General features: G+C 71.4%; 2 protein-coding genes across 2 annotated transcripts; one reads left to right on the top strand and one right to left on the bottom strand.

Moving 5' to 3' along the window:
- Positions 1–287: 287 nt before the first annotated feature.
- On the top strand, positions 288–5926 carry CDH15 (cadherin 15). The gene is made up of 13 exons (XM_040615530.1): positions 288–338; positions 2392–2547; positions 2626–2770; positions 2846–3006; positions 3175–3303; positions 3412–3597; positions 3668–3921; positions 4059–4201; positions 4273–4509; positions 4592–4831; positions 5282–5418; positions 5492–5647; positions 5729–5926. Exons 1-13 carry the CDS (start codon positions 288–290, stop codon positions 5924–5926), a joined length of 2193 nt encoding a protein of 730 aa, XP_040471464.1.
- Positions 5927–6294: 368 nt separating this feature from the next.
- On the bottom strand, positions 6295–8845 carry SLC22A31 (solute carrier family 22 member 31). Its single transcript, XM_040615828.1, has 8 exons — positions 8763–8845; positions 8542–8696; positions 8265–8433; positions 7812–7954; positions 7595–7703; positions 7311–7525; positions 7063–7174; positions 6295–6958 (listed from the first exon to the last, which is right to left on the bottom strand). The coding sequence occupies exons 2-8, from the start codon at positions 8609–8611 to the stop codon at positions 6676–6678; spliced, it is 1101 nt and encodes a 366-aa protein (XP_040471762.1). The 5' UTR covers positions 8612–8696; positions 8763–8845; the 3' UTR covers positions 6295–6675.
- Positions 8846–10841: the final 1996 nt, after the last annotated feature.

The raw sequence follows: 10841 nt of genomic DNA, 5'->3' as shown, positions 1-10841 counted from the left end.
CCCTGCCCCGGGGGTCGCGCACCCCGGCCCCCCCGCCCCGGGCAGCGGGGCCCCCCCGGCGCCCCCCTCTGCATCCCCCCGGGCCCCCCGGCGCCCGCCCCGGCGGGCCCCCGTCGGGCAGGGGGCTGCAGGCAGCGCCGGGGGGGCGGCGGGGGACAGCTGCCCGGCCGGGGGGGCCCGGCCCGCCCGGCAGCACATGTGCTGTCACTCAGCCAGCCCCGCGGTTATTTTAGCTCGGGGCCGGCGAGCAGCTCGGGGCTGGCGGCCGCCCTGCGCCCCGCTTCGCCATGGGCCCCCCGCTCCTCCTCGCCTGCCTGCTCGCCCCCCTCTGCGCTCGGGTAAGGGGCGCGGGGGGACGGGGGAGGGATGGGGATGGGGTGCGGGTAGGGATGGGGACCCCCACGGTCTATGCCCCGGGAAGGTCGGACGGGATGGGGACGCGGTGCCGGGGGGCGGCTGGACCCCAGACCCCGTGGAGGCATGTCCTGGGGGGCGGCGGGGATGGGGATGGGGGGACGGGGGCTTGCTGCCCCTCTGGAGGCATTTCCCACCCCACAGATGGTGGCGGCAGCGGGGAGCCCGCAGCTCCGGCACACTGCCTGCGTTTGTGAACCAGGAGATGGGATCTGGGGGAGGGTTTGGCACTCGGAAACACTCTGCTCCCCCCTTTCCCATCCCAGCTGTGGTCCCAGACCCCCTCCCTGCACCCCCCTGTCCACGCATGTCACCCAAGAGCCCCTCGCCGTGGTCTCAGGCCCGAGCCACATGGGGCTGTTGGGGTTCTGGCCTGGAGCCCATGGCCGGGTGCTCAGGGCAGAGGGAGGAAAGGGGACCTGCAAGGCAGGCCCCCCCAGCAGTAGAGCCCCCATCGCCCCCCCTCACACCCTCCCCACCCTCCCTGAGCTCCAGCAGCCCCCCAGCAGCAGGGGAGTCTCTCCCGGGGAGGGCAGGGGGACAGCTGGAAGCCACAGGGCAGCTCCCGGCACAGCCTCAAAACAATCTCCTTGTTCTGCCCATCCCGTGGGACAGGCACGCAGCCCCCCTACCCTGCACAGCCCCACACCATCCCCAGGGACCCCCAGCACAGCCATACCCTCTGCCCCACTCCCCCAGCCCGGGCTGGATACACACGGGGACCTGGGGCACCCCGGGACACCCCGGCACCCAGGGTGGGTGCAGCCACGGGTGGGTGCAGATGTGGGTGCAGGGGCTGATGCTGCCCAGATGTGCTCCCTCCCTAGGGAGGGAACAGCCCGGGTCCCCCGGGTCCCAGGACGAGGGTGGCATGGACCTGGGGGTGGGGGGTGTGGGCTGCATGCACCTCCCTGCGCCCCTCCGAACCCTCACCTCCCAGCCCCATGCCTGCTCTGGACCCCCGTACCACACCCCCAATTCCCTGACCCCCCAGCTCAGCCCTTCACAGCTCCTAAACCCATCCTAGTCCCACCCAGCTCCCCCCCTCCATTGCAGCCCCCCATAACACCTGCTCCCCCAGACTCTGTTCCTAATCCCCTCCCTGTCACATCCCCCAGCTCCACTCCAGCCCCCCAGCTCCCTGTCCCCCCCCAGCACCCCAGTTCTGCGGCCCAGCCGGGCCACCCGTGCAGCCTAAACCTGCCCCTGCCCCTTCTGCCCTCACTGCCACGTCCATGCTGTGACATGGGCTGGGGCTGCGGCCAGGCACCGCCAGCCCGGGACAGCCCCTTTGTCCCCACTGCAGGGGTCCCAGCTGTGGCGTGGGGCCGTGCCCAGGGCACCACTGGGGTCATCTGGGAGGCACCGAGCCTAGTGGGAGACCCACCACCATCACATTGGGATGTCAGGGGACCACTGGCACTAAGCTCCCTGGGGAGCTGGGCGACCACTCCACTCCCCCAGACCCAAACCCATCAGGGGGGCCCAGCACCGTGCCCTTGGCACCGTGTACCCCAGCACCGTGCCCCCGGCACCTGTGCACCCAGCAAGGCCCTGCCCACTGCCCCGGCACCGCAACCCCCTCCAGAGGTTTTGGGGTCACCGGCAGCACCGACCACACCAGCAACACCAGCAGCAGCGTGTCTCCCTCAGGGTGCCAGCCCAGCCCAGCCAGGCGCCGCAGCCCTGGGCAGCCCCCAGCCCTGGCGGCAGCACGAGGGTCCACGGCGGGTGAAGAGGGCCTGGGTGATCCCCCCCATCAGCGTCTCGGAGAACCACAAGCGCATCCCTCACCTCCTGGTGCAGGTAGGTGGGGAGCCCCCCACCCTCTCTTTCAGGTGGCAGAGTGGGGGCCACTCTGGGCAGCCCCCAGGAGTGGAACATGGTGTTGGGGGAGACCCAGGGCAGAGGGGGACCCCAGGCAGGAGACAGCCCCCCCCAGCCCTGGGACTGCCAGCCCTGTTTTCCCTGGGGTAGATCAAGTCGGACAAGCAGCAGCCGGGGGGGGTGATCTACAGCATCAAGGGGCCGGGGGTGGACGAGGAGCCCCTGGGCATCTTCTCCATTGACAAGTTCAGCGGGAAGGTCTTCCTCAATGCCATGCTGGACCGGGAGGAGAATGACCGCTTCCGGGTAAGGATGCTACCTGGCTGCCTGCAGCTCCCCCGCCCCCCCCAGCCAGGCCCCAACCCACCCGCTCTGCACCCGCAGCTGAAAGCCTTCGCGCTGGACCTGGGCGGTGTGACGCTGGAGGACCCCACCGACCTGGAGATCATTGTCGTGGACCAGAACGACAACCGGCCCCTCTTCCGGCAGGATGTCTTCACTGGGCATGTGATTGAGGGGGCTGAGCCAGGTGGGTCCAGCTGGGGGCTGGGGACTGAGCCAATCCCCCCTGCCAGCACTCACCAGGGGGCTCCTGTGGCCACAGGGACCTGCGTGATGACGGTGGATGCTACTGATGCTGATGACCCCGACACTGACAACGCGGCACTGCGGTACTCCATCCTGGAGCAGGGTGCCACCAGCATGTTTAGCGTCAACGCCACCACCGGCGACATCTGCACCACACGGCCCGGCCTTGACCGCGAGGTAGCGGGCAGAGGGGGCACAGGCAGCATTGGGTCTGGGGGTAGCCAGAGACCCCCTGGCTGGTGAAACCACAGCTCCAGCCATGAGCAGACCCCAGGCGTGGGGACATGGTGGGTGTCCAGGGGGCTGGAGGGGCTCAGGGCCACCCCACCCCCTCCTTTCCCGCAGACCATGGGGGTGTACAACCTGACGGTGCAGGCAGCTGACATGTCCGGGGATGGGCTCACCACCACCGCCATGGCCATCATCTACCTGGAGGACATCAATGACAACCCTCCCGAGTTCACCAAGGAGGAGGTAGTGGCCAGGGGGGACGTGCAGGGGTCTGTGGGGAGGGAGCCAGCCCCCTCGGGGGCAGCAGCATCCCAAGGGGGTAGATACCAGCCCCACGCCACTCTCCCCCAGTTCTCCATGGAGGTGGAGGAGCAGGCGGCCGGTGTGGACATGGGCAAGGTCTTCGTGCACGACAAAGACCTGGCCGGCTCGCCCAACTGGCTGGCCAAATTCACCATCCTGGAGGGCGACCCCGAGGGTGCCTTCGCCATCCGTACCGACCCCTACACCAACGATGGCGTGCTCTCCGTGGCCAAGGTGGGTGCAGGGCAGCGGGGGGAGGCCTGGGGGTCCCGTGGCTCGGCTGACCCGTGGTCCCTCTCGGCAGCCGCTGGACCACGAGGTGCGGGACCGCTTCGAGCTGACGGTGTCAGTGCAGAATGAGCAGCCGCTGGAGCCCACGGCCCCCGCCAGCCCCCGGGCACTGGCCACGGTGCGGGTGCGGGTGCGGGACGTGAACGAGGCGCCCATCTTCCGTGAGAACCCGCGGCGGGTCAGCGTGCTGGAGGGGGCCCCCCCGGGCACCCCCGTCACCACCTACACCGCCAGCGACCCCGACACCCGCCAGCTCCAGACCCTCACGTGAGTCGCAGGCCATGGGCTTCGGCACCCGGTCCCCTTGCCTCACCTCCCGGCACCTGCTGCGTTGAGGCTCCTGCACTCGCAGCCCAGGGTGGGTGGGTGCGGGGGGGTGTGTAATGCACCCCCTGCACCCGCAGCTACGCGCTGCTCTACGACCCGGCGGACTGGCTGCAGCTGGACCCCCACACCGGCACCGTCCGCACCAAGCGGGAGCTGCTGCACCCCTCCGCCTTCCTGCAGGGCGGCTGGTACATCGCCCTGGTCCTCGCCCGCGATGACGGTGAGCGGCCCCCCCATGCTGCGCCCCCCCGCTCCTGCCTCCCCCCTTGACCCTCTGCTCTGTGCCCCCAGCCGAGCCCCCGCTCTCCGCCACCGGCACCCTCTCCATCGAGATCCTGGAGGTGAATGACCACGCGCCCCTGCTGCAGCTGCCAGCCGGGGTGGTCTGCGGGCGGCCAGGCCGCGGGGGGAGCCTGCTCCTGGGGGCCACGGACGATGACCGGCCCCCCCACGGTGCCCCCTTCCACTTCCAGCTCAGCCCCCAGCACCCCCAGCTCGCCCGCAACTGGAGCATCACCCGCTTCAATGGTGAGGGGTGCCCCGGGGGGTGGGCTGCTGCACAGGGGGCCGGGGGGGCCCCGCTCACCCCTTGCCCATGCCCCTCCTGCAGTGACCCACGCCGTGCTGGCCGTGCTGGTGGAGCTGCCCAGGGGGTCCTACTCGCTCCCGCTGCTGCTCCGGGACTCGGGGACCCCCCCACGGGAGCGGCAGCAACTGCTGAACGTCTCGGTGTGCCACTGCGGCCGGGAGGGCACCTGCGAGGACGGTGTCCTGGCTGCCACCGCCACCGGGGCCGGCATCACCCTCGGGGCCCTCCTGATCATCCTCGGCAGCAGCATCCTCCTCCTTGGTGAGTGAGACCCCCACCATCCTCGCCCCCTCCACCTTGCCCCAGCCCCGTGGCTCTACCATGCAGCACTGGTCCTACCCACCCATCCCGAGTGCCACCAGCACGCTCCACCACCTCGCCCCCCACCCATCGCCCCATCCTGCTCCTGGCCACCCCATCCTGTCCCTACCCATGTCCCCATGTCCCCATCCTGCTCCTGGCCCATCCCATCCTGTCCCTACCCATGGCTCCCAACACCATCACCCAATTCTGACCCCGACCAACCTCCCCTCAACCGTTTCCCTCATCACCCATCCCACCCCATCACCCCACCCCACCCCAAATCCCTACCTGCATCCCCATCCCACTCTCCCAACCAGCTGCACCCCACCCATCACCCCTTGTCCCAACCCATCCCTGCGTGCCCCACGCCCCTGGTCCCCCAGCCCATGCCCCCCCCTCTGCCTGCAGTCCTGGCAGCGTTGGGGGCAGCGCGGGCGCGCGGGCGCCGGCGGGCTCTGCGCAAGGGGCTGCTGCAGCGCTCGCAGGACGACATGCGGGACAACATCCTCAACTACGACGAGCAGGGCGGGGGCGAGGAGGACCAGGTGAGCAGGACCCGGGGAAGCGGGAGAGGGGTGCCCATCCCAGCCCCGCACCCCTGACCCCCCATCCCTGCAGGACGCTTACGACATCAACCAGCTTCGGCACCCCGAGCTCTTCTCACTGCGGGCCAAGCCACCGGTGCGCAGGGACGCCCCGCTCAGCTCTGTCACTCCCCAGCCCCCCCGCAAGCTGCCCAGCAGCCCCTCCGACATCGAGGACTTCATCAACGAGGTGGGGATGGGGGCTCAGAGCCCCCCTTGCCTTCAGCTCCCCATCCCTGGCGAGGCTGACCATGTGCCCCTGTCCCCACAGGGGCTGGAGGCGGCCGACAGCGACCCCAGCATGCCCCCCTATGACACGGCCCTCATCTACGACTACGAGGGCTCGGGCTCAGTCGCCAGCCCCCTCAGCTCCATCGTCTCCAGCCTGACAGACGAGGACCAGGACTACGACTACCTGAACGAGTGGGGGCCACGCTTTCGGCGCCTGGCCGACCTCTACGGGCAATAGCAGGGACCTGGGGGGGGGCAGGAGGAGGGCACCCCACTGCCCACCCGAGGGGCTGGGGCAGGGAACGGGCAGAGGGGCTTGTGCACGCACGTGATGCCCAGGTGCAGCAGCTTTGCATATGGCCGTGCACAAGACACCCGGCTGCAGGGGCTTTGCACACGCGTGTGCACCAAGAGGCCTTGAGCAGGGGCTTGCTTGCCTGCACGTGGCCGCAGCCCCCGTGCCCAGCAAACCCCAGGACGGCAGGGGCCGAGCACATGGGCAACCCTGGGGGGCGGGGGACACCCCGGGGAAAGGCCCCGCAGAGCCGGGTGGGGTGGGCGAGGAGACCCCCGGTCACCCCCATAATAAAGATCCCAGAGAAGGAGGCCGGTGGCAGGGGCACTGTGCACCCCGACCATGCCAGCTGCCCCCCCTACAAACAAGGCACTTTTATTGGCAGCCCACGGGCGCCTGCCACAGACACCCTGGGGGGGCATCACCCCCGCCCCAGGGCTCCCAGCACAGCTCCTCCTGAGGCAGGATCCAGCCCGGCCATGGGGTGGGTGCGCAGCCCCCCCCAGCCCGGCCGCTGCATGTGTCCTGCTGCACCCCACTGCCCCCGCGAGCACCCACGGGCGGGGGTCCCAGCACCGTGCTCAGTTCCCCCGCAGCGGGGAGATCCTGAGGAGGGGGGACATGGTTATATCTTGTGGGGGGCAGCCGGGGAGCTCAGCAACCCCTTGGTGGAGGCAGCGAGGTGGGAGTAGTCATGGGGGATGCTGTGGGGGGAGATCAGGGGCAGGTGGTCCTCGCGGGGGGGCTGGCGGAACAGGGGGGGGCCGGCGCTGGCTCTCGCCATCCTGCAGGGACTGGGGCAGGCTGCGGCCCTGGCTCTCTGGCAGCAGCATGATGCTGAGGACGGCGAGGATGGCGAAGGAGGCGAACACCACGTGGTGCAGGAAGAAGCCGCGGCTGTTGGGGATGGCAGTGATGGGGGCGGCTGCCTTGCCCACGAAGCTGGCCCCCACGACCAGGCCCAGCCCTGCACCCCTGCGGGAGGAAACACACTCAGAGGGGGCCCGGGGGACCCTCCCCAGGCATCCCCCCACCCCAACCCCAGGGTAGCACAGGGAGGGTGGCGGCTGCCCCCTTACCTGACCACGGTGGGGAGAACCTCACTGGCAAAGAAGATGCTGAGGATGGTGACGGCATGGGAGGCAGTGATGCCCACCACGGACAGGGTCAGGACAATGAGGTCCAGCAGGTCTGGGGGGGGGGGAGGGGGGAAGCACCATCAGGGGTCAAATCCTGCACACAAACCCCCACCAAGCACCCTGCTCCCACCCCCAGCTGGGGGCTGCATCCCACTGCAGGGAGGGCTGGGGTCCCTGTCCATCCTTACACTGAGTGAGGGCCAGCAGCAGAAGGGAGGAGATGCCGGTGAGGATGGCGCAGAGCAGGAGGATGGCGCGGCGCCCGAAGCGCTCGGCCGTCACACAGACGAAGAGGCAGGCAGCTGCCTCGGTGCCCACCAGGACGAAGTAGGAAGAGAAGAAATGCGGCAGGTGGGGGGCCAGGTTGCGGGTGAAGCAGTGGCGGATGCCAGAGCCGATGAACCTGCAGGAGATTGGGGTCAGGGGGCCGCGGGCCAGACCCCTCCCCACCGGCACCCCCCCACCTGCTCACGCCGTGAAGCCAAGGATGACGCTGTTCTTCCAGATGACCCTGGTGCCGAAGATCTCGCAGACGGCGTGGTACCGGGGCTGCGGGGACCCCTCGGACAGGGACTCCAGCTCTGCCGGGACAGGGGAGCCGGGTTAGAGCCAGGACCATCCCACCACCCTCGGCACCACAGTTTTGGGGAGGGGGCCCAGCAGCCACACTGGCAGCCCCCACCACGCACCGGCGAGGAGGCTCTCCTCGTGGCAGGAGCTGTCGTCGCCAGGGCCACTGCTTTCGGCCAGCGCCTGCAAGGTCTTCCTGGCCCTCTCCAGCTGCTGCGTGGCCAGCAGCCAGCGCGGTGACTCCAGCAGCAGTGCCGGGCACCTGGAGCGCGAGCATTGGTGTCACAGGGCTCCCCAGGAGCCTGGCCCCCCGCCAGCGCTGACCCCCCCCCCCCCCCCCCCCCCCCCCCCGTTCCCCGGTTTCAAAGCAACGCTGCCCAGAAACCCTCAAGTTCAAACCTGAGCAAACATTTACCCAGGGCGGGGGGTCCCGCACCCCACCTGAAGAGCCCCCAGCAGCCTTCGATCCCCGCCGCCGCCCTGGGCAGGGCGTGCTGGGTGCTGCCTCTGCACTCCCTGGGCATGGCACCCCCCTCCCTGAGCACGCACCCCCCAGCCCGGGGGGGCCTTACCACCAGCAGGCAGCCAGCAGAGCCAGGATCATGGTGACGGTGCCCTGCAGCACCCGCCAGTCCCGGCACAGCACAGCCAGCCCCGGCAGCAGCAGCTCCCCGGCGATCCAGAAGAAAACGGCCACCATCGTCACCCCCAGCCGGTGCGGGGGGTCACACAGCTCCAGCCCTGGGGGGGGGGGGAGGGGTGCACCGTGGGTGCCACAGGTGCAGGGCATCCTGTCCCCCAGAGCATCCCGGAGCACCCCCGGTCCCCAGGGCACCGCACCACACTCACGTGCCACGTAGAGGGAGAGGAAGGCGCCGGCCAGCGCCGCCCCGAAGAGCAGCCGCGCCACCAGCACCATGACGAAGTCGACGGCCAACGCCACGCCGAGCCCCAAGGGCACCGCCAGCACCAGGGACACCACGAAGGCAGCCCGGCGGCCAAACCTGCCGGGGGATGGGCTGTGAGCGGGGCTGGGCTCGAGCCCCCCGCCCCCGGGGACCCCCGGTTACCTGTCACAGGCCAGGCCGGCGGCAACGCTGCCCAGCGTCCAGCCCAGCAAGTGCGTGGTCTGCTCCAGGGGCACCTTCCAGCGCGAGGCGCAGACCAGGTCCCACTGCGGGTGAGGGGGCACGTGGAGGGGGGACGTCAGCACGGGCATCCCGGCAGACACCCCACCCCCACCCCCGCCAGCACAGTCAGGAGGTGCGTCGAGGGGTTTCTGGGCAGCCCCCCCCCCCCGCCCCCCAAACAGAAATGTGGGGCCAGACAGGATGGTGCTGGTGGCCCTTAGAGCCCCTCAGCACCCCTTCCCCAGCGCTCCCCCCAGCTGCCCCCCCCGCCTCGGGTGTCTCCCACCTTCTCCCCTTGAGGACCCCCTCCCTTCCCCAGGACCCCTGCTCCCCCCAAGCCAACTCCCTCACCCCCCACATCCCAGGACACCCCCCCCTCCACAGCCAGGGCTTTCCTGGGGGACCCGTGCTGGGGTCCCTGTTCCAGCGGCTGGGATCCCCAGTTTGTACCCCCTAGACCCCCCCGCAGAGACATCCACCGCCTCAGCCCCCTCCCCTTGTCCCCTCCAGACCCACAGAACCCCCCCACCCCTGGGACCCGCCGGGACCCTCTCAAAGCCCCCAGTCCCGAGGTACCCCCAAGACAAACAGCCCCAACAGCCTCCCCAGCCCCCCCCTTGATCACTCCAGCCCCACAGACCACCCCCAGCCCCACGGGTGTCCCCCACCCCCGGGACCCCCCAAACCCCAGACACTCACCCCCCTAGCCATCCAGTCCCACCGCCTCTCCAGACCCGACCCCCCCCCCCACCCCTCAACCCCTCCTGTCCCCAGGGGACCCCTCCAGATCCCCCCACCCCTGGGGACCCCCGGTCCCCCCAAACCCCGGCACTCCCCCCCCCCCCCCCAGCCGTCCATCCCCCCGGCCTCCTCCCGACCCACAGATCCCCCCCCCGGCCCACGGGTGTCCCCCCCCCCCCCCGGGCGCTCCCCCCCAGCCCCCCCGCGCCCCCCAACCTGGGTGACGAGGTTGGAGCGGAGCCCGGCGGCGGGCAGGGCGTAGTGCCAGCCGCGGGTGCAGGGCCCGGTGCCGTTGGGGCGGGCGGCCCCGGGGCCGGGCCCGGGCCGGTACCGGTACAGCTGGCAGGGGCTCCAGCCGCCGCGGAGCCGCGGGACGGCGGCGCGGAGCAGCGCGGCCCCCGCCAGGCGGCGGAGCGGCGGCGGCAGCAGCGCCGCGTCGGGCCGGCAGCGGTGGGACGGGGCCGCCCCCAGCGCCCACCCCAGCGCCCACCCCAGCGCCAGCGCCGCGCACGGCGCCCACCCCCCCCGCCGCCCGCCGGCCCCGCGGCCGCGCCGCCGCCCCCCGCCGCCATCGCCCGCCGCCGCCGGGACCCTCGGGCTGGGCTGGGCTCGGCGCGGGCAGGTGGGGGCGGCCCCGGCGCGGACCGGCCCCCGCGACAGCCCCGCCCCGCCGCGCCGGACCCCCGCCCCGGGCTGCCGCGCTCGCCCCTGCCGGCCGCGGCCCCCGAGCCCCGGTTCGCCCCTGCCAGCCCCGGGGCTCAGCACCCCCCGCCCCGGCTCAGCACCCCCCGCCAGCCCTGTTCGCCCCGCTCCCCGCTCCCCCCCAGCCCAGTTTGCCCCGTCGAGCCCCAGCTCTGTCCCCCCCCCCGAGCCCAGCCCAGCCCCCAGCCCCGGCTCAGTGCCCCCAAGCCCAGTTCAGGCCCTGACTCAGCCCCCCAGCCTTGTGCCCCCACTTCAAGCCCAGTTTAACCCCCCCAGGTCTCCCCCCAGCCCAGTTTGTCTCCCCCAGCCCAGTTTGTCTCCCCCAGCCCAGTTCACACCCCCCAGGCTCAGCTCTCCCCTTCTGGCCTGGTTCCCCCCCCCCCCCCCCCCCCCCAGCCCAGTCTGGTCCCCCCCAGCCCCAGCTCTGTCACTCCAGCCTGGTTTCCCCTCCGAGCCCCCACCGCGGTGAGTCCAGGAGCTGGTGTGGGGCTGCCAAGCTTGGACAAGTGCCCCCACCAGCCCCAGCTCAGTGCCCCAGCCCCGTTTGTCCCCCCCAGGCCCAGTTTGCACCCCCCA

This window comes from Falco naumanni, chromosome 15 (assembly GCF_017639655.2).
Source record: "Falco naumanni isolate bFalNau1 chromosome 15, bFalNau1.pat, whole genome shotgun sequence".
NCBI lineage: Eukaryota > Metazoa > Chordata > Aves > Falconiformes > Falconidae > Falco > Falco naumanni.
The sequence above is the reverse complement of the archived record's forward strand: the minus strand, read 5'-3'. Positions and strand labels throughout refer to the sequence as shown.

What these genes read in the sequence shown, in the direction of transcription:
- CDH15 (XM_040615530.1), top strand. Translation starts at nt 288, where the DNA reads ATGGGCCCCCCGCTCCTCCTCGCCTGCCTGCTCGCCCCCCTCTGCGCT. An exon ending in GAGCATCACCCGCTTCAATG is followed by an intron (nt 4,510 to 4,591) that starts GTGAGGGGTGCC and finishes CCCCTCCTGCAG; the next exon opens with TGACCCACGCCGTGCTGGCC. An exon ending in CAGCAGCATCCTCCTCCTTG is followed by an intron (nt 4,832 to 5,281) that starts GTGAGTGAGACC and finishes CTCTGCCTGCAG; the next exon opens with TCCTGGCAGCGTTGGGGGCA.
- SLC22A31 (XM_040615828.1), bottom strand. Translation starts at nt 8,611, where the DNA reads ATGGTGCTGGTGGCGCGGCTGCTCTTCGGGGCGGCGCTGGCCGGCGCC. An exon ending in CGAGGAGAGCCTCCTCGCCG is followed by an intron (nt 7,704 to 7,811) that starts GTGCGTGGTGGG and finishes CTGTCCCGGCAG; the next exon opens with AGCTGGAGTCCCTGTCCGAG. An exon ending in GCTGCTGGCCCTCACTCAGT is followed by an intron (nt 7,175 to 7,310) that starts GTAAGGATGGAC and finishes CCCCCCCCCCAG; the next exon opens with ACCTGCTGGACCTCATTGTC.